The following is a 27839-nucleotide window of genomic DNA, read 5'->3' on the forward strand; positions in this document are numbered from 1 at the left end:
AAAGAAAAGTAGGCTACAAATGTGACGTCCATAATAAATTATACACTTTCAATCACGCTTCTACCCTATAATGAATATATTGCAATGATGTGCTCATTAAAAATAATATACTAACATTCACAAAGTCCTTCATTCAATTTGTATAGATAACACCAATGAAAACTAAAAACATAACGATCTATATGAACCAAATGAATTGTAATATTGTACTATTCTGCACACAACAACAATGTCTATAAAATAACAACTCATAGAATTTACGAGCGTGACTTTTGGTTGGCGTTAGTTAAAGGAAAAGAAGCTCGTAAATAAAATCTGAGCTTTTTCTCCTTTGCAACAGCCAAATAAATGTACGTCTATTTGTTTACCTTGTTGAGTGCCAAACAGATCTGAAGTAGCTGATCGGCCTCGGTAGATCTCGCCTTGGGTTCCATATCGCTGGGTATCAGGCCTTGAATGATCTTCTGTATTCTGCGCGAGCGCTTCTCTTCCCTGTCATTCTGCAACGCGAGAGAAAAGAGCTTGAGACAACGCGAATAAAGTCAAAGCGGAGCCAGCCGATAAAGCCAATTTTTCACGTTCCCTCTCGGCACGCGGCGGAAGCGTCGCCAAACGGAGCGTCTCTCACTCTCGCTCTCTCTATCTCTCGTTGTATTTTCTTTTCCTTCTAGCCTCCCTATTCATTTGTACGTATATACCTAAGACACGTGGGACGATTTTACTGGCGATCGGCCAATACGCCTGTCGTCGTCACCGTAGGGAGTTTGCAGCACCCCAATTCCCGCGAGCTTATCCGCGAAATAGGTTTCAAGACAGCCCACTGCAGCTTCGAAAAGTAATACCGTGAGGTCTGCCATAACTACCACTACATCACGAGAAATGCCCACCTACTGATAGCTGCATGTTCTATCCTTCATACGAGTCACAGTGTGCTCCGCCGTCGCTTCGAAATAACTCTCAGGATTGAAAATTCTAAATATTCGATCAAATTCTCCCTATTTAATATTTTCTTTCATTTTTTGTTAATGATGATCACGCGTCATTATGGTGAATAGTAAAAGTTGCGTCGTTTTACGTTGAATACAAACTGACTGTTTTTAATACCGACATTTGAGTTCATTTCTTTTTTTACGCGAAAAACATATTTAATCTTACGTGTATAGGTACGAATATATTGTGGATTTGAATAATTTTCGAGAAAAACTAAGAATTGGACATTCACTATTTGAAAACCTTGAAGTCATATTTGTACTCATTTTGTCATATTTTATTACAACTCTTGCAAGAGAATAGATCAAAAGACATACAGTTCGAATGAGTATAATTATTTTTTCAAATAATAAATATTCGTCCTACGCGAAGAAGAATAATAACCATAAAATTGAAACAGTAATAATTGTGACATTTAATTGACAGATAATAGAATACGGTTATCCGATACATTCACGTTGTACCAGATAAAGCATTAATGAACACTTGTTCGACCAGAATTCTAGTTTGGATTGACAGGTTTTTATAAGAACAATGCGACAGAGCACAGCACACAAAAACTGAAAATCAGAAGATTATCGTCTTATAAATCAATTAAATAATCACAATAAGAAAGGAAGTCGTATATATAACATCGGAGTAAATTTAATTAATCTCTCGGCTGGTATATAACGTCGATTATTATAATTTTTTAATTGATTCTCCTGCAAGAATAGCAATAAATATTCTAAAGTAAATACAACTCGGGCTTCCACGTTTTCGAACAAAAAATCTTCAATTTTTAGTTTTTGTTGAAAATTATTGAAGTTAATAATCTATTCGCATCAGACTAAATGTTTTTTGTGCAAAAAACAAGACTCAAAAGCAACTCAAATGTCGATATTAAAAAAAACTAATTATCCAAATTACTGATAAATTTCTTTTCTTAGTAAAAATGCATTTGAATATTTAAATTTACGGCAAATATTGTTTTGAGTGGCCGAAAATAGCAAGATTATTCGTACATTACCAGATAATACTCAAATGGAAATTTATTTCAACACACCAAGGTTCTCGGATATTAAAATTTCCAAAGACTCGTATTGATTTTGTAAAATTTCCTTGGATGAGATTGATATGATTTATAATGATTAATGTCCCAGTCGAAGACGAGTATAACACTGATTTGAAAACTTTATTTGTCTCCGAAAGTCTCAAATCCCACAGATGAGTTATTGCAATGATTAACGCCACGAACAAAAAAGGTGCTCGGGAGCAATTCCGTAGTTCACGAAGCAGAAGTCCAACTTCTTAGCCTTTTCTTAATTTCAATGGATTTGGCGTCTTTGATACACTTTCCGACAGCTACACAGAGTTTTGCTGATGCTAGCGCATCGTGGCGTCGCGACGCCAAGTTAAAAATTTCGAAGAGCAAACTTTACCCACCTTGGGAAATTTGCTCGTCTTCTCTCGTTTACTTTTCTCGTTTTTCTCGCCTTTTTATTCGTTTAACGCTCTTGGTGAGCTCGTTCGAACGTCATTGTCGTGTAAGCTTGCAACCACTTCTAGAATTTAAAATTGTTTGGTCAACCGCGCATCAACTTTACTTGATCCAGCGTGAAGAAGATATTAGCTGAATACGCCTGCTGATTTTAAAATGTGAAAATTGCTCCATGAAACTTTCACTTTGTTATGCGTCTTGTAAAGCACGAAAGATCAAGAGATGAATTCTTTGAGTCATTTCTTAGTATTAATTTAAAATTAACATTTGTTTAAAATGCTAATTGGAATAATTGTTATAATCTTCAATTTGTTTATATATATAATTAGAGCATTGTAGCAGTAGAATAAAAGTATTTTATTTTATTTCATATTTTGTAAATCTACTTGTTCAAAAATTGTATTGAATCACTTAAATATTAGAGTTGTTATAGTTCAAATACTGAGTAGACATTAACATAATACTTCACAATTTTCCGAAAAACTTGACGAATAGCCAATAAGTACCAAGTAGCATTAAATACTTCATGGACACGGCGTCGATTAATCTTTTTTACGAGTTGAAAGGTTATTCATAAAAGCAATAACGGAGTATTGATATAATGCATCTGCAAGCTCGACCAACTCTCTCGTTTTCTTATCTTATTTTCTGGTCACTAAGCACCCAACTTGTACCGTGTTTGGCACGAATGAGTAAAACATAACTCTCAGTAATCTATGATACAGTTATTTAAATGTTCAATAGGGATTGCCAAGTTTGCAAGCGACTTATAAACTTCAATATCGCTTTAGATCAAACTCATTCTTATCGCTTGCGCGCGCCGAATAAAGTTATCGCAAGCAGAGACAAGAAGGTTAACTTCTGTAAAAGGAAAAATATTTCATCAGAACCGGCTTAAGTAGTTCTCGGAAGCTGCGCTTTGTTATAAGAAAAAATGCGACCGAATTTCCATAGAGAGTGTAGCAATTAGAGCTAATGTCACATTGGTCTATGCTTATTCAATGATCTTTTTATTCATCTCCGTTTGTTTTAACACGTGTCTATTAGTTTTCAGCCTGTAGCGAGAAGATTCATAAATTGAACCATATAATTTCTCGTCACAGTCGTGTGCAAACCATGTTGCCCGTCAATCCCGGCAACCGACACAACGGTCTTTGCAAGCGACAGCAGAGCTATGATAAAGTGGAGAGAGACACGAGGCAGTGGCGCACACGTGCTTCGCGCGCAACTGCCGATTTCCATCGGACTTTCGACAGGCATTGGTTACGTTTTCTTTTAAACTCATTCTGTGAAAGCTCTCATTGTTTACATACTGAAGTGGTCATCTTTTCCCTCAATAATCGGTGTTTTGAATAACATTTAATAATTATTCTTCCTACTTCCTCGTCCAAAAGGAATTATTACGCGTTCATCGGTAAAGCACGTCCTTTCCCATTTTCGTCCAAGGCTGGCTTATCAGGTGAGATCGACGAAAAAAGATGAGCTTACCGTCAATATTACAAAACCTTACTGAACCGAAGCAATTTGGTTACTTTTAAAATACATGGATAATTGTTAAATAATTATGCACCATTACAACAAATTTTATTTCTTCAAATTCAAAAAGCTTTTACATAAGGAAATTATATTTTAATCAACTCTATTTATTATGAAAAATGAGAAAATGTTTATACATGCCATATCTATCACTCAGATTCAAATTAAATGTTTAATTCAGTACAAATAAATTGAATAAATGCTTATTTATTTTTTTTTTAATTTGGATGAAATGGTTGGAATATAATAAAAAAGTTGAAGAGAAAAGGCTTGAAAATATGGAAACATGTATTTATATTTTAACTAAAAAATATTACTATCGAAAGAATGAAATCTGGCATGGTACATGAATGGTGAATGAGCCAAAAACTCTCCTTTTGTGTTTATTTTGAGCAGTAATATCGGTGCATCGCCAGCCGCGTGTAAAATTTACAATTTTACAAATACTATCAACTTGAATGATAACATCACAATGTACCATGGGATGAAAACATTTGATCCAATTTTATGTTGATAGTCCGATTATCGCCAAATAATACGACAGGTTAATACTAATTTAAAAAAATATAAGTTTGAAACAGAGAGATTATAGCCTTTTTTCTGAAATCATCACCTTCTTGTGTCAATGTTCAAAGAGAATAAAAATTGCCGTTTGATTTTATTCCGATAATTCACTCTTGTATAAATTGTAAATCACTACATTTTAAAGGTTTTTTTTGCACTTGAACATGAAATTTGCTAATATGTATCTTCCAATTAAGTTAAATGACTTTGTAATCATACAATGATGTTACACAGATGACTTGGAACATATTTATCTCATGATCACAGTGTTCATAGGCACGTGAATCTCTCATCGAATATAATTATGGTGATTTCAGAAATTCAATATTTAGTATGACGGAATACAATAACCACCAGAACCATTCAATTTTCGAATAGAAGATTCGACTGAAGATTAAATTTTGTTAAAGTGAGATGATAAAAAAGTATAGTTGTGTACTTCCCATTCTGTAACTATATATTGAGAGCTAAAGGACTAATTGAGCGCACCATAGAGAACGTGAGAGTACAGGCCTCTTCGCGCGCAGTTTATACGATCTACGTAAACTCAGTTGGCGCGACACAGTAGCAGCTACTATAGCTTCATATTCATGCAGCTAGAGAGGGAGAGATAGAGAGAGAGAGAGAGAGAGAGAGAGAGAGAGAGAGAGAGAGAGAGAGAGAGAGAGAGAGACATACAGAGAGAAAGCACGCAAGCTTAACGACACACGAATAAACATCGCAAGTATAGTCGAAAGCCGCAGATGTTCACAATTAAGCTCTACTCCTCCTTTCCCCACGACAAATCGACTATTTGGCTTTATGATTCAATGTGCGCTAGCCGACAGATCCAGATTTTGTACACACGCAGTGCGCTCCAACTGATGCGGGGATGTACGTGAAAAGCTTGATCGAGATAAAGCTCTTAGTTGAAAGAGCAGTTACAAAAGCTCTACGTGATATTCTCATGGACAAACCGATTTATACACCTTATTCTCAGTTTTTTTAATTAGAAACGTATTTTTCGCTCGTGGTTTGTCTTGGAAAATTGATAAAATTATTTGGAGTTAATTATACAAGAACTAAGTAATATTCGTATCGTCGAGTTCCCGTTATTACCAGAGAGAGTGTTCTTTCTCGTAACAAAAGCTAACAATCTTTGAGTTTTGCAACATAACAGCTCGCGTGCGGCCATAAAATTATACACGTCTGCGAAGATAAGACGTGTTTAACGACAAAAGACATTGTTGCAGGAGGGAACAGTTTTCTATCTGACTAGCATCCTCGAGAGAACAGTGGTTGCTTCGTCTTTCTTTTCTTTTGCGCCAGGCAAATTGCAAACTTGTTACATTCAAAATGTCGCGATCGGGCGTGCGCTTCGTTTATCGAATGAAGAAAAAAACTGCGGTAAGTTTTTACCAGCGACGATCGCTGCCAAGAAAATGATAAAAGTAATACGGGCTTTTTTTCAAAACAAATAAACAATCAGACGCGCGTAAAGCAAAAGAATAGTTCGTCCTGTCGATTCGTCTTATGTCCATCGTATTTTTTCGCGCGTCAAACGTCGAATCGCTAAGTCGAAACCAATGTCGCACAGAGACGACGAATTTTTTACCGAGAAGCTCTGAGCCACTCATCCGAAGCGAGCAGAAAAATAACGCTATTCGCGCTCCAGTGCACCGCCGCGTACGACTCGGAACCAGACGGGTAAGATAAAGCGAGGCGCGGAGAGACAGAGGGAAAGGAACTAGATAGATGTAGAGACGTAGGATGGAGAAGCGGTAGAAAGCGGACACGGAAGAGTCGGATAATAAATCCAAAATTATGGCCCATTGCTCTTCCGCGTGCCACTGTGCGAGCGAGACAGAGTCACTTGGCCGAAAAAGGCCAATAGGCAAATCGTGCGGGTGTCTTGCATGCGCCTTACATTCCTGCCGCTCGTCCACCGGGAAAGAGGCACGAGGACACTGAGCCGGACTACGAAAGGCGCTCTCTGATTGCGCACGCGTCGCTGGAGATTCGCGCAGTTTGAATGTAGAAAAACAAAATTGAGGATGCAAGAATGACACACTTGGAATTCACATTTGGAGAGAGCTGCGGCATAAAGCAGTCGCGCGTCAAACTGAAATGTAAAAATTTCATTGAATGCGCCAGCCAAACTACCGCGAGAGAGCTAACTGTAAGAATTCTATTATGAAAGCTCGTAAATAGGCTGGAAACGAGGTTAAAGAATTCACGAGAGAATGGGAGCCAAAACAGATAGCGTCGGCGGAAGACGCTTTGTAAATCCGTATAAACAAGCACGCGGACGCGTGGTGCAATCGACGACGAGAATCCGGCAACTTTTTGGCGTACAGGCGCTCAGATTTTCATCGTCCTAAAATGTAAAGTAGATAGCAGTGTGCGCATTGCCGATATTTTTGTTATTTTGACCAACCAATGATAAGCGATCTACGACCGGTTTATTTGCGTTTTATTTTCCGGGGCTAGTATAGTCGTTTCAACCGGAAAGATTGTTTAGGTAATTTCAGAACGTGGAACTTGTCAATAGACGTGACATACGATGTTTGCGTTGTATCGAATGTTGCTCTAGTGCATTTTTCCAATAATCCTACTTTATATGAATATCGAAGATAGCTAACAAGTGAACCCCGTTTGACTTATATTGAACAAAATCGAAGGCACCTGGCATATAATAATCGTATTTTCGTAAATCACACGCATAAATTACTTAAGCAGAAATCGATAAAAAACTATTGGACAAAGTTGCAGGTAATTGCATTTCGCGCATAGATTGGCCTGTCGACGAGCCAATCGAAAACGTTCGATAATATTGACTTGCATGCACTTACATCTGTTTATAGCTCTTTTCTGCAAGGGCTATAGTCAACTGAGTGAAGCTTGCTATGTTCTTAATACAGTCGCGCGCGCGCGCTCATTGAAATGGCAGAGAGAAGTTGCTTTCAATGTTGATACACGCCACGCTATATTGTCTATTTTCCGTTATTCTTCTGTGAGAATTCTTTGAGAATGCCACTCATGACTTACAAATGGTAGCGTGAAAAATCTATCTTGACATTGTATTTAATGTTTTCAAATAACAAGTATTGTGAGTATTTTGATTTATATTTCAATAACATGACGTGGCATTGAAAAGTGCAACAATAGTTTACAGCGATCTACAATAATGATAACTATGATTTTACAAGGAGACTTATTTTTTTAATTCCTATCAAGACATTGTACGTAAGTATAAGCAATTTCTTCAAGTTACTTTGTAAAAATTAGTATAAATAGAGAAATAACAGTTGGATGACCAACTTGAACGAAACTTTTGGAAAAGTTGAAACTGTAAAAGTTTCTTTTTCCCGCACCAATGCCATTTGGCTCTCTTTCTCGCACTTTCATTTTCTTCCTTTTCTCGATGCAATTTACTTACGTTAGTTGTTCGACAGTATTATTCGATAACAGATCAAATTAAAGACGATCATATCGATTGCCCTTCATAATCTTTCAATCAATGAGGAAATAATTGTACGCTTTTAACTTTAAAATATAAGGAAATTATCAAACGACGAAAGGTGAATTTAATAATGATGTTTTATGAAGTTTCATTAAGAATGCATCTTGAAACAATATTTATCAACAGAAGCATCGAGAACCAGTAGCAACTGAAGAGCCCTAATAAACGTACACTAGTTCGAATTTTTTAGGCGTGCCGTATAACTCCCACAGTTTGGAGCTTGTTCGACTGCAGAGATTTGCCTAGGAGGATAAAAAGTTATGCAGGCGCTTCAGAATAACGAAATATGCCTCGCCGGGTCGATCGGCAGTTTCACCCCTTTTCGACTTGTAATTTTAATGACGACGCTGGCCTCGATACGTCAATGCGCACACATACACGTACGTAGCCATATCGACGGCCGAGCGTGGATTCGGGGTGAAAACAGGTCGACATGTTTCACCTCCTACTGGCGCGTAATTTTTTTTTTTTTGTTAGTTCGAGAAGGGGCGACAACTTTTGTCTCGCCTACGTCCTGGACCAAAGTGGCACTGTTGAAAGCGAGCGCGTTTACGCGACAAGTCCACGATCTTTTGATTATTATGCTTCAACTACCAAAGTCCCCCGTTCCGGATTGATGGTGCAGTGCTTGAAAAGTCGAATCGTATGCGGCACTGTCGATATTCAAAGTACTCACGTGCAGTAGTCGAATATTTATTCGTTTTAATGTTTACTTGTGATACTTTCTTGTACGATGCGAATACGAATTTTCCTTCGAATAACTTATCAGCTCTGACCATCGTACGACGACTTTACTCGGAACTTACATCAACGTCATTCATGAAGCTCTGCTGCTTGCATCCTCTTGCACGAGCTTATTTAATTTCCATTTTTTTTTCTATTTGGTAGAGTCATAAACTTCGAAGAACTAATTAGTTTCTTGCCGAAGCGATTATACGCCATAAAACTTTAGGAGTCCCGCCCCCGCGAGATTAAAACTCGTTATACTTTTGTGCCCTCGTAGAAGCTGGCGATTTTGCTATTGTTATCACGACACGCCATGAATATAAACGAAATTTCCGGCTTCTTTGATACCCGAGCTTGCGGAAAAGAAATTTCTCTGGTTAACCAAGATGAAGCGAGGTGTTTAATTATTAGTTCAAATTTTTGACACGCTTTGGAAACGTTAAACTTCAAGCTCCGTATTTATGGCTGCACGGTTTTATGTTTGCTCGCGCGCGAAAATTAAAGCACTTGCTAACGAGCAGATGATCGGAATTCCGTACGTTATTTTGTAAAATATATAAATATAATCGGATATAATCTGGAACTTTTCCACCTCCATGAATTTCAAAACATATTTAACAAAGCAAAAATGTAAAATTAAAAAGCTCTTTTTCACGAACGTCTTTTTATGAAAAGGCGTTATAATTACTGTTGAATATTGATGAAATTTTTTTCTGGCGGAAATAACCGGAGAGAGCTAATTAGCATCAATATTTTTTAAAAATATTCTACAGTGAGCAGGTGGTTAATAGGCAATGGATTGTCAACGCTTAGCTCTCCACCCCGTCGACGGGAAGTAGGTCAAGAACGCGCGACAAGTTTTGATTCGCAGACATGACGGGAGTTGAACAGGAAGACCGAGGGAAAAAAATACGGAAGCTTCGGTAGAAAGAGAAAACAGCAAGTGCACACGCGAGAGATGCAAATCCCTGGAGCGAGATTTACGATTGGTTGGCGAGAGCTACCACGTCCCGTCGCGCGTTCCCCTAAACGGCGCCGATCCCTTTGGCTTTTATAGAGTAACTTTGGAAAATCTTTTGCAAAGTGTGTACCGATTTACGATGGCAGTAAATGATAAGGAGTCATAACCTGAGAATTATAACTGTTCCGATGGATTTTTGAGTTTAATCGCCATCGTCGATGTCGATTTTACATACCAGGCGATCGCGTGTTTTGCCAGCGGTATAGCCCAGCGATTTACGATCCGTCTCATTTGTTAGAGACGAGATTCTTCGTGAACACTATGGCGCTTGAGTTATTATGCAAGGCCTCTTCGTTGGGCTTTATATTCAATAAATTTCGACGGATACTTCCATACTGTAATAACGTGTTTTGTTCCTTTGTATGAGCGCATGCACTCGCTTGCACATAATGTATGAGTTTACGGCCTAGCTATCATTCATTTTCGGATTATCTTGTAATTACATTATTTCTGTTTTATAAAACTCGGTGCAACGAACTATCATTAAATTTCTAATAAACTTTTTAATAGTTTATGGCGTAATTTTCAATTAACGTAGAATATACATGCACATGGAAAACAAAGTTTGCAGTTCAAAATTTGCTCGAAATTTTCTGAATACTCATTTAGAAAGTCACTCAAACGGCTATCTTAAATCTAGCGGTACAAAAAAATATGTAGAAAAGAAATAAATTTAGTATTGAATTGTATACTATTCAATTGTTATCCAGGTCAAAGAGAGAAAAACAACAAGAGTCCGGAACGGAACGAGCAAAAAGAGGAACCTATCGTTCATTAGTAGTTTCCGAAGCTTCTTAATTCGAGCAATGTATACGAGCAACAACTTGTCAGTTACGACGGCAACTGAAAAATCGTCGTCACCAGCGAGGTCGAACGAAAGAGTAGTGTACACGATGACTTGAAGAAAAAGCTAGGATACAAGTCCTACTCGATGCTCGACTGCACTAATTCGCACCGGAACGCGAAATAGGTATCGTGGCGTGTGTATCAATGTAATGTGACACTAAAGAATTCCTTCGCATTAAAAGCTATTGAACATTATTTTAATTCGCTAAATTGACGAGGCTTTACAATTTTACGACTGCAGTTTCTTCAACTAAATTTAAATTAAGCCGTAGTTATAAGCTTGTGAAGACGGAAGAAAAAAAGGAAGTGAAAAATTAATACTTCAACGGCTCTGCTTTCAACATGTTCTGAAAGCAATTGAAAGGCAACTGTTGAAAATAAATTTAAAAGAGTGCGTGCGACCATTTGAAAGCAAATAATCATTCGTATTCTCTCGCCTGACCAAATTAAAAGTATACTACTTTGAAACTATCCGATCTTAGTAATAAAAGTGTTTGCAATAACGTGACTTTCAATGAGCACTTTGAAGTATCAATCACTTTGATTTCATCTTTGAGAAATAGAAGTAAATATTTGTAGAAAAGGTTATCTTCAATACGAGTAGTCGCAAAGAGGGCCTTCGTTCAACGGCTCGATGAACTTTTTTCTTTCCAAAAGTAAAAAAAAAAATCTGAAATCCGTAGAAGAAACAGAAGAGATCTGAAATCTCGTACTTGACAACTGAATAAAAGCGCCGCGTGTCTGTCGTTTGTCGCACTCAATCGCGGCTACGAGCCTCAGCCACAGATATACGATGCGACGCGGCCACGTTTCGAAGAGAAAATTAAAAGGCCGGGGAGATCAAAGACCGGAGTAAGCGTCGCCGCAAGACCGAATCGCAGAATTTCAGAGTATGAACGAATCAGGACCAGGCGTAACTACTGGATCAAGCAGAAATATGTGGCTGCGGAAATGAAATCACCGGCGATATTCTTTTCATTTCTGTTTCTGCGCTTTCCCTATTTCCACAAAATCAATTCCGACCCTCCAATGCTCATGCGGTTCGATTTGAAATGAACGAGCTGTTGGCGAAGTTAGAAAACGTTTCTTTCCCTACTAAAATGTGTCTATTGAAGTAACAAAATATTAACGTTATTATTATCGTCGTTAGTATTATCGTCATCGCCAGTTGTAGATTTGACAAAATAACGAAAACTTTTTGAGGGTGTATAAAGTACTGTTCTGAAAATTCCAATACCTACTATGTTTTAACTAGTAGGTATTGGACTAGTAGGACTTAGAACATGACAGCCACAGTAGAGTCTATTATATGTACAGAATATACGTTCGTATACGAAATAACATATTTCTAAATTTAAAGTCTAAAGAAGTAAGGATGGAATTTCGATGTGCAATAACGAGAATAGAGTGCTGATTTTGTATGAAATTTTCTATACCCCGAAAGAATGTAAACTACATACTTTCGCCATCAGTAGTTTTAATCTTTACAAAAGTTTCTACCACGGAAGTAACGATATCCTATCAAAACTATTATTCGAACATTATAGTTTTATTTAATAAATAGTCTGAAGGAACTAACTGAACTATACGTCATTACTGGAAACAAAGGTTTTACAGATCAAAATTATTGAGTTTTTATAATTTTTAATAACATTTGGTCTATATAAAACGAGAATCATTTTATGAGCTATTACAAAATCCTTTTATATGAAATCGTTATACCTTACAACGTCACTCGCTCAGGTTTTTAATTTACGCGTACAACGGTGGTACAGTGCTATGTCATTATATTCATACTGTTAAGTAATGAAAGTTCCAAGGCTTTATTTTATTTCTGAACCCAAAATCCGCTTTGTCGTGGTTGTTTTACAGTCTGGAAAAGTAAATTTTCCAACTTTGCGAATTTCCCTTGAACGATCATGTGACAATTAAGCTACCCTAATGCATTTAAAATAAGTATTGGCCTAAATAAACCAAAGGCCGATCCGATCACTGTTTTCATTAAAGTAAACCCTATAACGCCATTTTCAAAAATTCTGTATGGACGAGGTGGATGAGAATTTGAAAGTGATAATACGAAGGCTCATTTTGACATATGCCCAGTTATTGGTTCAACTGCCATACGATGAAAAATTCGTTTATAGAACACAAAAATAAGGAAATAATAAAAGATAAGTTGCACTCACTTTGATAGCAGTATAAGCCGTGCTCTCAGCCATGGTAGACCTTTTCTGCCTCTTCTCATCATTGAGAATGTGCAAGCCCCGGCGATGTCTCGGCGATTCCTCCTGCGACGAAAAGAAAAGAGAAACAATTGAGTTCTAGCGTCGCTATATAGTGGAGTGGCTTGCGAGTACCCACACAAGAGGTAAAAGCCTCTATTTTCCCTCTGTGTCTCATTGAAAGTCCGAGAGGAGAGTGGCTCTCGAGTGGACTCGATAGCGCGCGGGTGCGTGTGTGTACGTGTCCGCGCGGAATTCGCATGGTAGGTGAGAAAACCAAAGAGAGAGAGAGATAGAGAGAGAGAGAGAGAGAGAGAGAGAGAGAGAGAGAGAGAGTGAGAGAGAGAGCGAGAGAGAGAGTGAGAGAGAGAGAGAGAGAGAGAGAGAGCGAGAGAGAGAGAGCGAGAGAGAGAGAGCGAGAGAGAGAGCGAGTGAGAGAGAGAGAGCGTGAGAGAGAGAGCGAGAGAGCGTGAGAGGAGGGGGAGGGGGGAGGCGAGAAAGCAGCTTATGACATAACGACGAAAAAGCTCTCCTTGCTCGATTTGGCAAACAAGGCAAGAGCGCACCAAGTATCAGTATCGCGCTTACGTAACTCGCGTGCGCCGCTCGATACTTTGAAAGCCCGAGCATGCAAGCACTACTGGCCTCCTGCCCCCCTCGCCTCATGCCAAGGAAAACGCGCGCACGCTTACACCTGCACTTGATGCTGCCATGCGCGTTTATGCTAATTAGCCGATCTGCCGAGCACTTACCTAGTCCTCGTTCTCGGACAACGCTTACACGTGTACCTAGCCGCAGCACTTCGCTCTAAGCAAGCGGATAATCCCTCCGTTTCTTCTACCCTGCTTACGCGCTCTCAATCTCACTTTTCATATTGCCACATACACTTTTCTTAATCAACTTTGTTACGTGCCTCACGGTCGCTCTCATCAATCTCAATCTCACATTTCGCATTCATAGTTGCGATTGCGGTGCTTCTATCTACAAATACACACGCGCGCATTTTGCTAATAAATGCCGAGAGTAAATGAAAGCCCGAAGCTGTAGATCAAATAATTATAATCCGTCAAAGCACAACATTTATTCAGCGGAGGCTAATATTTGCAGCGGTAAACGCATAATGACCATTAATTTTCCATTGTTCTGAGAAAGCAGAGAAAGCAAAGATTGCTTTTAAATTCAATTTCAAGTCTATACCGTATTCAATTGCATCAGTACAATGGCTCTCATCTATCAGATATACCATTTATAATAAAAAAAAGGGGAGTGGGAGAAGCTTGCAATTACTTAATATTTCTAAATAACATATTTCTTACTTTCCACTCTTACGTCATTGACATCATCGAGTTTTTTTTTTTTTTTTTTAAAAAAGTGCAGTCGTTTTTTATTCTTCACTCTCGCGACGGTTGAAAACTCATTCATGTAAATCACTTCGATTCTCGCGTACGCGAGTTTACTCTGGAGTGTCGTGCACTTCTCTGATAAAAAGAAACGCGAAGAACGAATAAGAAATGCGTCCCTTTCACACGACTGGCGCTAATCCAGTTTCATCCTCAAAAACTCATTTCCTAGCTTTTCTCTGCAAGCGAAAAAAGGAAGGCAAACTCTCGAACGCATTTTTGCATCTCTGCCCTCCAGTAGATTAAGCTGATCGCGATGCGTCCGCGTTGACCTTGAGATACTCGCAAACGAAGCAACCTTGAACGCCAGTGTACGGATAATCGTTTAGCCCTCTTTTGCAATTACTCGATTCGATACTACCTATCGGCTATTAATGTTTCTCGCTGTCTGCGCTACACAGGAAATGTAAGCCGGCTGGACGAAGCACTTGAGAGAGTTGCGGCGGAATGAACAAAGCGGAACAGAGATAGTCGAGGGAAAGACATTTTAAAGAAAAGGTGGGGGGGGGGGGAGAAGGTCACTGCTTTGAAAATTAGAAGGATCCCGCTGAGTATATCGCGCACATAACGGCGTAGCCAGCTTTTTGGCGGCAAGCCAGCGAGTAGCGGCGGCGGCAGAACCGATGCTCGCGCGCTTACGCGCCCTCTTTCTCCTCTTTTTTTCCTTGCTGGCCTTAATGTCCGTGTAACACTGCAGCAATTCCCTCTTGCTCGACGTATCTCCGACGTACTAACTACCGCATATCCCCCCCCTCCTTTGCGACTACGACCACTTATGTATTTTCGCTTGAATGAACTGTTCAGATTGATTTTTTTCGTCCGCTCTCTTTCTCTTTCTCTCTCTCTTTCTGACAACGAATATATTTCAATGTTAGCCGTTATCGTTCTTCATCTCTGGAAAAATGTTATTAAAATATCCATATCAAATTCAATGGCCTCCGTCTTGATGTATTATTTATAAAGCACCTGCCCGTGTGAAAGTTCATGTCATTCGATGTCGATCTGCACTCAATTTCATACCATTATTCAGATTTGTTTTATTTCTTATTCAGAAGACTTTTCTTATGATTTATTTCCTGAATTATATTATTTGTTGCAATTAATTAATGTTACTGAGAGTGTTTTAAAAATCATCTTCACCAATCTCCTTTAATGAACGAGCCAAACGAACACAAACAATACAGCTGCCAGCTTGCCTTATTGCGTATTTTATTTCACTCCATCCCTGGTTTCACGCTTACTGATTCATGCTTACTAACACAAAAGAGAGGGAGAGAGAGATAATACGCGCTCTTTGTGAAGAGACTCGATTGTTTCATTTTGGAACGAATTACTAATCGTTGCACAAGGTGACAGCTCTGCAAACGAACCATAAAACAACCGTTGGCACACTTTGCTTAATTACTATCTACTCAAATTTACAATCTACGAAAATCTAATCTGATATACGTACGAGCAAATCGAAAAGAAAAAGTTAAATTCTTTTTAAATTTATTTTGCTTTCGCTGCTTCATCTTTTTTTTCATCTACATGCGCGCTATTTTAGCACTTCGTCTCGTAAAAGTTTGAAATCTCTTTGTACTACTTTGCTTCGTCGGAAACGTAAAATAATTTTTTCCGGTAAAAGTTCCATAATGTAAACACATTATTATCATTGCTGAAAGTAAATTTAAAGCTACACGTAAAAACATTTTACTACTCATATGTTTCATTTCTTTCTTGTTCGGAACGTCTAAAAGATTAACGAAAATAAAAAAAAATATCAAAACAGTATTATTGCAATGCGATAAAAGACATTCACTTTTTAATGTAATTGTTATAAGGATCATCGTTAAAGATTTTAAGTTAGCTTTGTTGAATAAAAAATGAAAAATATTTATTTTTACAATCGCCGAGTACTCTTTGTTGTCGTAACATCATGGAGTTATTATAATGTAGACATAATTTAATAATACATCAAAGAACCGTTAATATCCCCACAATGATACATATTAATCAATATTTACTTTACTTGAAAACGTTTTATCAATACTCCGTTGTTAATTGAAAAAATTTCGTTTTACCAAACTTTAAAGTGATAATAAATTCGAATTATTTGTCAAAACTACGAATTGATAAAGTATTAATACGATTCATTTTACCATACAAATATAATCATTCTAGGCGCCTGCAAAAGCTCGATTTAGCTTATTCAGGTTCAGCTCGGAACTCCGGACTCATTTGAACTTTTCGAAGAGTTCGAGCGAAATACCTTATGCATGCAACCTAAAAATTATGTTAAACTTTCAAATATATTTGAATATTCGAATTTTCGAGCTAATAAAACAATTAAACGTAGTTTTACTAATTTAATATTAAAATTATTATTGATGATTTTTTGAATTGAGGAATAGCTTGATGGGTTCGAAAATTTGAGATGTCCAAGATTCAAGTCAACTCAGAAGTCCGAGCTTCGAGTTACAAGCTAAGCCTTAACTGGTCTGAAAAGCTCCTTTGAGAGATTTTATAGAGAACTGAATGAAAGATCGAAAAGGAAGCTATCGCTTTTTTCATAAGTATGGTTATGATAATTGCAATAAATTAATTCAGGAATACATGATAATTCATGCAAACGTTTCAGCAGAATATTCTCGTTGTATCAATTTTATAGTACACGTCGCTTCAAAAGTTAAATGTTTTACTTTTTAGCTAATTGTATCATATCGTATTTGAATAAAACCTTAACATTTATTACTATTGCACGAATCAAATTTTGAAAATAGGACGTGTGTGGTCAGTGCACGCACTGCAGAAGTAATAATTTCTTAACTGGTCACGCATACTTTTGTGAGTGCAAAGTAAAACTAAATCACTAAAAAACGGTATAGCTTTTTTTCATGCTTGACACATACGAGAAGACGCGGAGGGCAGCAATTAATTTCTTATTATCCGATGTTGCCATATCTTAGACGTATACGCGCAAGAATTTATGAAGTGAAGTTGAGAATAACCTGTAATATTGATTTTCACGTATGATTTGGCCGATTGACCGAAAACTCGCGTCAAAATGTTAAAGAATCATTTTCATTTATTAATGATAATTAATTATCGATAACAAATTTTAATGGCGGTTCTTTATAATTTTCGATGAAAAGTATTTTATAAAGTTTCGTTTCGATAACTAACAGATCACATTGTTCTGTAAATATTAGCGAATACGCCCATGTTATTTGAGATAAAAATGATACGTAATAAAAATGTTCTACGCGATTGGATTTAGATTGACGTACTGCGTAATTGAGTCTCATTGTTTATAAATATTTGTTATTTCACTTCTCGTACGAGGACCTTGTAAATTGACCAAATTCACATGCGCTAGCAAGGAAAGTACCATTTATTTGGTACAGAAAGTTTTGTAGTGCCTCGGTCTTTCCGTGATAGTAGATGTTTATATTCGTTAAAGTAAATAAGAGAAGAGTGCAAGATTTAGTTTGCATGACATGAGCGTAAAAGCAAAAGCCAGAACAGCTGAGAAAGAGAGCGTTGAGAGCTCCCCACGCGCTCCCCCTTAGAAACGTCTTGGTACCGTTGGTTTATTCTTTTTGATAACACTTCGATTTATTTTCAACTGGAGAAACCCCGAGGCAAACATGACGTAGTATGTTTCACTCGAAAAGACCAAACCTCTCAACCCTTATCAATGAAATAACGCCAAAGGTAAATCTTTAATTACGCGAGCTGTCTTATGTACGTCAATGTAGGAGCTAGAGTAGAGCCAATTTGTGTCTTTTTCTTGGGTCGTAGAGCGACTTTTCCACTACGGTTGCCGAGGCATGTATTTCTGTCAACCACTCGTCATACTCTCGTTTCTCTCTTCATTATTAAAGTCGGACTAAAAGTGGCACACGACTCTTTTGTCGAGCTTAACTATTTAAGCAGTGTCCCCCTCCAATGCGAAACCCAAGCGAGCGTGAGCAGCGGCAGCAGAAGGCTTTCCGCGTTTTCAAATCTTTTGATCGTTTCGTCTTTTTTCTCATTCCAGATCTTGACTCCTTCATTCTTTCTTACTCAGTCGCGTCTAGTTTTCATTCAAGCTTCTATATTCCATCGAGAAATTTATTTTCACTTCCAAATCGATAAACCAGTCGGTTTAAATTTATCTGTGCGTCCCTGAACATAAACGCCTATGTGACGATAAAAAAATTTAATTCAAGCTATTCTCGGTAGAATAAATGGAGATATCGAGATACGTAGACAACTTGACTAGAATAATACTCGCTCGTTTCTACGACACGTTCACAGGATATAGATAATACGGGCTTACAACTTGAAAACCTCTACACTTATGTATTTTATAACCGAACATACGTGTTTTCACAGCGGACGTGTAAAAATCTTATTGGACCTCTCTTTCATAACGATACTTTGTGTTAAATTTGCATTATATAGCATTAAATAATCGAACATGTATAATCATAAATAGAGCTACAACACTAAGAAGTACATAAACTCAATAGAAGACTTTGCTAATGTGATTCCAGATCTAGCTGTATTACGAGCATATTTCAGGTATAGAATTCAAATGAACGAGCCTTAAAAAGAAATAGGTACGCGGAAATGTATTGCTGTACTTACCGGGATATCACTGATGTGAGTTTCTGACTGATACACTTTTGGCAAATCCAAAAAAACGGCCATTCGTGCGTTGTCATAGAGATCGACGTCAACATAAAGATCAAAAAGTGGAGCACCAGCAATTTTTAAAAGTGAAGAGATCAAAGGCGTTATGTCAGAAGGTCCCTCGCTTTTTGGTGGAATGTAGCCACCTAATCCATCTAGTATCCTATAAACTAAAACATAAAGAAAATACGAACTTATTAATACATATTTGGTATTTACAGTTTATAATTATTTATAAAGTTTCCGATGTTTTGATTGTTCTTTAATATATTATGTCTTACATTTCAAGCAGATCATTTTAAACATATAACGCGATGAGTATATAGCCAATTTTAAGCATTCTCTGCAATTAAATAATAGCTCTCTTTACTTATCGTACCCTGGAGTAAAGCTTACATTCTTAATAATTTGCTGGGAAATGCTTTCTGAGCAGTTATTAGAAACATTATATTTAAATAAACTATATTTTGTCAAATATTTTTTGTTTTAGTTTAATAATTAAATTTAAATAAATTTCAAACTTTGCGATTTCAGGTCAAGATTTTTATGATTTCCAATTGTACTGAAACTTATTTTTCCCTTGATAAATGTGATACTCAATAAGATAAGAAACACGATCAAAATAAGGAATTGATCAAACTGAAAAATCAATATTCTGTACAATACTGAGTATCAAATAAATTGAAACTAAAATTCGAAAATTAAACTTAGGATGTTGGCATTGATTTGTTTTGAGAGTCTCGGGAAACTAAATTTCAACTCGAATAGATATTGCGATATAAATAGGATTTGAGTAGGTAGTTTTAGTGCAATAGAATTAGAAGTAAATATACGTTCACGATGACATATAAATGTATTTTTCAATAAATACATGTTATACAATCATTTTTTTATTATAATGCACTCTATAGTACTTTAATTTATACATGCATAGGTAAATTAAATTATAACTATCTTTTTTATCAATACTCTACATCTTTTCCCAATCAGTATAAAATATGTAATTTCAACAATAAAAGAAGCTAATTTTACAAAGTTAATTTGAAAATTTTGATACAAGTCATTTTTATTAAAATTGAATAGCTCTATTATTACTTTATATCCTTGAATATATTGACTCGAAATTTCTTACACGTTTCGGCCCAAGCTTCTACAATTGCTTCCTTTGATCTTTACTCAGATCCAATTTACGTCACGCATCGATACTGCAATATAATTTGAGTGATATTCTCATGCTATGTATGTGGGCACTTCATCATTTTTACTCCACATCCAACCAAGTATTACGAAGTATTTTATATCTGGTTACAAGGTTTATCGCTTTTTTAATTATTTGTTTCAAACTAAAAAATATAACACAAGTAATAATCGATTCTACGATACGTTCTTTGAGTGGCTATCGAAATTAATTACTGCAAGCTTTGATGTTAACGAATCGTAAAAAATAATAAAGCTCGAAACATTGATCCGATGAAACATATATGTACTACATACAGAGATATTATAAAAAAACAACTACACATAATGTTCATTATCGATCATTCGATTTTCTTAAACTCAATAACTCGCAATAAAATAAATAAACAAATAAAAAAGAATTAATAATGGTCGCAACACAGCACCACCGGTAAGCTAAAAAAAATGGAAAAGCGTTTTAGTAGAAAAGAACGCGCACTGCACACAAGAGGGAGTGTAACGGACAAAGTGTGTGCGCGCACCAAATTCTGTGACAACTGACATATTACTGGGAAAAACTGTGCAAGAGCGCAAACCCGTAGCACACAACAGGCCGACAAATCCCATAGTGCTTTCTTTGTCGAAATATATCGACGCGCGATCGTTAGCCAAGTCATCTGCAGGTTACGAGGGCTGCAAAGCTTAGAGATCGCGATAATATTACGCTGCGAGTTTCGCCGAGGCGTCCGCTCGTCGTTGACACGCATGTGGCCATAGAGAGAGAGAGAGAGAGAGAGAGAGAGGGATGGAAGTCGCATCCCGAGGAAATTCGCGCAAGCATCGCAAGCTATGCACTGCACGTTATATCCGATCGATAAGGAATTATAGCAGATTTCTAGACCGTGGCAGTTAATATAGGCTAGCAGCTTCTATTACTGCTGCTCGGATTGATTGCCGCTGACTCTGCAGCACTTCGTGCTTCTGCTCTTTTCTTCGAGCTCTCTGTATACAGAAAGTTGTTTTGCTTTCTTTTCCACGCTGACTATGTTTGTCAAAACGATTACGAGGAAACAAATATTTAATGAAAATTATAAAGATTTTCACTGGAAAAATTACATTGAGCTATCGTAAAACTGGGACACCCCGACCAAAACATGAAAAATTATAATCGTAGATCAATGTTTTTATGATCTTTCATAATTTTTCTAAGATCATCGATGTAGAGTTTATATAATTATTACGATAAAAATTCCCCTCATCTAAAATTAGCAAATTTAATCGATAAAACAAAGCTGATTTTCCTATAATCTAATAGTTAAGGTTACAAATATCGACATGAAATTTCATCATTTTTTTATGATTACAAAGTTTTATTCCTAATAACCTATACTTTGTTTACTTTTAACTAAATTATTTTTAAAACGAAGCACATTTTAATGCATTTGCCTCGGAGCATAGCTCTGTTTTACCATAAGTTAAGTTTTACAGTTACCACCAGTATAAATTACCATAATAAGACTGTAAACTTTATCAAGCATTATACAAAAATTTATAAAAATAAGCAGTATAATTATAGATTTTCGTGACCATCATTAGAGATAAAAAAAATTACCACGCTGAATCGTAATATTTTTTAGACTTTGGGAGAAGGAAGCGGGGGGTAGGAATAAAATTTACACACTGTTTAGTCGTTCCAATTTTATCGCGACAATTACCGTAATTTATTCGCAAAATTCTTCCCGTGTTTAGAGTAAAATCATAATATAAGTGACAACATGGAAAAGAATGCAGTATCCAACAAAGGTTTATCTACAGAGCATCTTTCACGGAACATCAGACACGTTTGCTCTGAGAAACACTAAGGGAATTTATTCCCCTCTCAGAACCGCTACACCCGGGGAATGGGCAAGTTCGCACGCCAGTAGGCGTGGAAGGGCCGGAAGTTCCATTTCCGCGCGCGATGCAATCGGAATTTTGGTGGAGTGAGAGAGAGAGAGAGAGAGAGAGAGAGAGAGAGAGAGAGAGAGAGAGAGAGAGAGAGAAGAGCAACTCCGCGCTTGGCGTCAGTTCAATAAATTTATAATATCGAGAAGTCGAACCTCCATGCGCGCTCTCTGCTAAGAGCTACTTTGAGACTGTACTGATTCTTATCGAGGGTGATTCGATGTTTTTGCTCGCTTTGTTTACCTTTCTATGTATGAGCAGATTTTGTTCGTTGAACGTTGAGTTATTGTTTTCTTTTTCTTTGAGTTTAAACGTTTTGAATGACTTAGTGGACAGTCTTAACTTTCTCCGTACTCTCAATTCAAAAAAATTGTTATTCTCGATTATCCAGGAAAAATTATGAACTACCAAGTTTTAACAATATTGTTAACTTGCATCGTGAGAGCAATTTTTTAATTAAAACTTTCTCTCAGCGCATGGTGAAATTAAATACATTTTCATGGAAATTATAAAATCAGATGAACGCCAATTGATATTGGAAAGTGGACAAATGTGAAATCATACCCATTCTACGTTCGGGTTTTTAGGCGTTGGTGTGCTATATGTGGTACGAACTCATCCTTGATCTTCTTACGCTGGCAATGCCTGAAATAGCGAAAATCATAGCTGGAAGGTAATGGAGCTGGGAGCTATAGGCGAACGGGTGCAAGGAGTAAAAATCAAATAGTAATGCCATTTGCAAAAGTGGATTCCAACTGACCTCGGGAGAACAGCATGTCACTGGCGTCGCGCAGAGCTCTCTCTCTCTCTCTCTCTCTCTCTCTCTCTCTCTCTCTCTCTCTCTCTCTCGCTCACTCGGTATACCATTCGAAACTCGCGCGACAGCAATGTTGTAGGAAGTCTTGCACAATTAACTTCAGCCTTGACACTGCGCATCGCGCGCTCAATTGTTCCCCGGCCGCACGAGCGCCAACTTTTTAGCCGGCGAAAAATTTGCAGGCCTTCAGTGATCGATGTCAGGCTCATTTTCACACCACCTCAATTGCTTCCGCACGCGAGAAAATTTACATTTCCTTCTGCCTGTCCGCCCCTTTTCTTTTGTTTCGACACTTTCAGAAGAAGAGATAAGACGGCAAGAAAGTCTCATTTCGAACGCGATTCCTCGAAAGATATTCGTCTGCACAATTTCTTTTCCTTTTTTGCGCATTTATAACACATTCGCACTCGAAGTTTCCTTGAAAACACTTTAAAAAAAACAATGCTTTTAAATAAATATTAACCTGAATTTTTTTATTCATATTTTTTTATAAAATACGAGTTGCTTAAAACGAAATTTGCTGAGTTTTCAAGTAACTGTACCCGCGCGGAGAAAAAAAAAACTGAAACGGCAACCATTTTGAGAGTTGAAACCACTGTTCTATATACATATAAAGAAAATTGATTTTTAGAGCGAGAACAGTCAATGTAACTGATAAAATCGACTAATTAGGTATTTTCTCAAAAGTAGTAGAATAGCTCTTTTAAATCTATGCTTTTTTCTTCTTTTTGTTTTTATAGTTTATGCTTTTAAAAAATTTCGAAATCAATCAAGCAGCCTGATATACCATAGACTAAACAATAATAACAGTTACACGTTCTTTTTTATCAACACAAGAATGACGTCAACAACAGTTATGTATTGTAAGAATGAAAAACCTGTTAAAAAAAAATGCTTAATTTTTTTTTTTTTAATTTTAACAGAAAGACAATCGCTGTGTCAAAAAGAACGCGTGTCTTTTTAAAACAATAGAACTCGTCAATTTTAAATCAACGTGTTTTTTTTTTTATAAAAGGCTCATGTATTCGGATGATGACACCTTTTTCAATTGAAATTTGTCAAATGTAAAAACTGCGCCATATTGTTGTTTTAATAAGAGAGCACGTATTTCCTTGATCAGTTGTGAGTTAATGCTATTAGATTAAGTCTTACTATGTGATGCAAATAAAAGCACCGTCCAATACTGGTAATACGCGTATTTTGCAACAGAATCATGTTGCGATAGTGAGTTCTTCCAAAAAGCGCTTTGTGTCGTGCAACTATATATGGGTAATTCTAGGCTATTTCGATTGACTTGTAACCCTTAGATTACGGATTTTTTTTTAATTTGGCACAATTGTTGTACACATAAAACTGAGATTTTTCCCAAATTTTGGAGACGATACATTAATTATATCAAAAGTTATTAACAATTAAAGAAAAATGATAAAAAATTTTCAAACAGCTATATTTTAAAAACTAATAAAGATATCGAAGTCGGATTTTTTTCAAAATACTTATAATGCCTTAAAATTTCGAAATAATTACAACAATAAACAATAAAAATTTTTTTTCGAAAGTTATTAACTTTTTGTTTAAACAATTGCTAATATCTCAAAAAGTATATTTTTTTTTTGAAAAATTCTTGCTCCTACGTATTCCTGAGGATTTTTGCTATCGAAATCAATCATAAAATTCAAGGGCCCGACATATCGGAAAGCGTAGCCCTAATCAAAAGAAGACGCCTCGGCGTAAGGCTGCGGTAGCGCTCCAGCGGACTCACGGTCGAAAGGTACTTTAGCTTTAATCTAAAAAACTAATAAAGATACCGAATCGGAGTTTTCCCAAATTACTTATAATACCTTGAACTTTCGAAATAATTACAACAATAAACAATAAAAATTTTTTTTCGAAAGTTATTAACTTTTTGTTTAAACAATTGCTAATATCTCAAAAAGTATATTTTTTTTTTGAAAAATTCTTGCTCCTACGTATTCCTGAGGATTTTTGCTATCGAAATCAATCATAAAATTCAAGGGCCCGACATATCGGAAAGCGTAGCTCTAATCAAAAGAAGACGCCTCAGCGTAAGACCACGAAGACGTCCTGCTGTCGTTGCGACGTACACTGAGGCATCTTCTTTTGATTAGGGCTACGCTTTCCGATATGTCGGGCCCTTGAATTTTATGATTGATTTCGATAGCAAAAATCCTCAGGAATACGTAGGAGCAAGAATTTTTCAAAAAAAAAATATACTTTTTGAGATATTAGCAATTGTTTAAACAAAAAGTTAATAACTTTCGAAAAAAAATTTTTATTGTTTATTGTTGTAATTATTTCGAAATTTTAAGGCATTATAAGTATTTTGAAAAAAATCCGACTTCGATATCTTTATTAGTTTTTAAAATATAGCTGTTTGAAAATTTTTTATCATTTTTCTTTAATTGTTAATAACTTTTGATATAATTAATGTATCGTCTCCAAAATTTGGGAAAAATCTCAGTTTTATGTGTACAACAATTGTGCCAAATTAAAAAAAAATCCGTAACCTAAGGGTTACAAGTCAATCGAAATAGCCTAGAATTACCCATATACGGAATATTAGCGACAGCTACAAAGCGTATATTTAATTTGATCAGAAGTAAAATGAAATTAAAGTCGTTTTGCGCTTTGATCTCAAAGCTCGAGCTTTCTCGCTTGACGTTATATACATTGGCATAGCGAGCGCGAGTCTCACTCAAGCGAATGGATCGACTCTTGCAATCGTACAAAGAGAATCGAGCGAGTGACCAATATAAATCAGCGGCGATAATTCAACGGCGCGCAACCTCCATCGAAATATTTTCGAACGATCAATGATTTCGAGCGTGGAGCTAACCTTGACATTCGCGCGCGCCTGTGCCTGCCTCCTCGCAGCCTCAGCCTGCGCCTGCCTGCCTCACTTCGATCGATCGGTCCCCGCCGCTTTAAGTACCAACTCAAGACAAAGAACTGCTCTCATTGCTGCTGATTCTATATTGTTGGTCTCGATGTAACTATTTACTTTTATAACGTGGATAAATTAAGTTTCGCCTACTTTTAGAAACCCTCGTCCTTTATTTTCAGTTCGCAGCTACTTCATTTCATAGGTTCCCCACTCAGCTTCGCTTTTACATCCAACCGCGAGTGCTGATCATTTTTCAGATTTTATCGGATACACGGCCTTTCATTGCTAGTGAACTTTCGCCAAACTTTTGGTTCGTATGACTAGCTTATATGCTCTCACCAGATTACGTAACTTTCCGCTGCTTAATTAAATATGATTATTCTTAACAAAACATAATTGTGCTTCATTAAACACAATAGACGAGGGTTTCAGATTTGTACAATATATTAAGCAAATCAGGTTTTAAAAATGTTCTTATTCATGTTCATTTTAGTTATGTGGTTGAACCACGTTGATTATATGTTACGTGCATAACTTTTTGTAATTTTGAAGTTGCATGTATGTATTTGAGTTCGTGTTCATGAAAGGTAACGATCGTGTAGTACCTCAATAGACCGAGCTTTTATGCTTTCCTTCATACTAAAAAAGCTTACTTTTCTAAGTAATGTTGCATGCAAATAATTTAATGTCATGAGAAATGTTTAATCAAAAATGCAAAAAGACCGGATTCCAAATTCCACGTAGATGTTAACTATTTGAGTTAATAGTCATGTAAGCTAAAATTTGCATAGTTTGAGAATTAGAGAACTCTTTTAAACAAGTTATTACTGACTAATAGCGTAGCTCCACATAATTCCACACAAAGCGAAGTGAATCTGATATAAAAGTACTCAATTTTTCCAAATTACTATTTTTCCGCTGTGATGTCTTCAATAGAAACAAATCCAAAAGACCAAAGAATACCGCGTAATTGCCATCCTGAACAAGAGATTTTAGGAAAACGGATTGGATTACGTGTCGCACGCGAAGTTTTACATTAGAAGTATACATGCAAGTACTAAATTAAATAAGCTCGTACACTTGCTTATTAAATTTGTTTCAATAAGATATCTATCAGTTTTATATGCCGAAAATTAAGCATTCAAATATGACTGATAAACAAAGTCATAGTAAAAAGAAAAACCAGTGAGCGTTCAAATTTTGTTGGACTTTTTAATCACATACTGAGGTCAACTTTTTTAAACGTGCAGAACTTTCTGAGTAAATTTATTTTATCGGATATTTCTACAAAATGTTATATACCGTTGATAAAATACTTAAAAAATAAAAAACCTCAAATTAATCCACGATGTATTAATTAGTAAATGTAAAAAATCATGAACTTAATGATTACGTAAAAAATATTTCGCAGTTTAGAAAATTCCCCGTTAATAATTCTTGTAACATTTATAAAATATATTACGTTCAATTTATCAAGTTAGCAATCCTTAATTTTTAAAAGCTTAGTTATTTATTACAAAATCTACAAAATCTGGCGTATACTTTAATAACTCGAATACTGCGCGAGATATACTCGTACAAATAACGTTTTTTTTCGTATTAAAATAATTGCAAAGTAATCCAAAAGTTTTTTTCGTATTAAAATAACTACAAGTAATTTATCAACGAGAAAACAAGTTTGATAATTCGCACGAAAGCACGCGGGTGGCGTAATCAGCGACAGGCAAATAAAACGATTCGCGCGTGTGTATCTCTTATTAAAACGAAATGCAAGCCACAAGGCCATAAAACAACATTTAAATAATCAAGCCCTGCAGTTGCGAGTCGCACGCGCGAGCGTGCGTGCACCGCCCAGCAAGTCATATAGGGGTGTGCTCGCAATACCTACATTATAATATGCAAAAATCTCATTTTCTTAATTCAGCTTGTAACTGCAATTAGAACATTAACCAAAGCGTATTATTTGATAGAACAGGCATTCCACAAAGAAGATATGTCGAAACATTGCGCGCGATATGAAAATGCCATTTGTCTGTCTAAATATCTATGCT

The 27839-nt window shown here is 36.5% G+C and overlaps 1 protein-coding gene across 1 annotated transcript in view; it reads right to left on the reverse strand.

Annotated features, from left to right (window-relative positions):
- The window catches only part of LOC131664777 (neprilysin-1), a 68883-nt gene that overhangs the window by 14418 nt on the left and 26626 nt on the right, over positions 1–27839 (reverse strand). The window contains exons 6-8 of the mRNA XM_058936133.1: positions 18902–19116; positions 12852–12953; positions 369–500 (exon numbers count right to left, since the gene is read on the reverse strand). Of these exons, the coding sequence (XP_058792116.1) occupies positions 369–500; positions 12852–12953; positions 18902–19116 (449 nt within the window). The remainder of the gene's footprint in view (positions 1–368; positions 501–12851; positions 12954–18901; positions 19117–27839) is intronic.

This window comes from Phymastichus coffea, unplaced genomic scaffold (genome assembly GCF_024137745.1).
Source record: "Phymastichus coffea isolate CEN01 unplaced genomic scaffold, Cenicafe_Pcof_1.1 PCOF00045, whole genome shotgun sequence".
In the NCBI taxonomy this organism is placed as follows: domain Eukaryota; kingdom Metazoa; phylum Arthropoda; class Insecta; order Hymenoptera; family Eulophidae; genus Phymastichus; species Phymastichus coffea.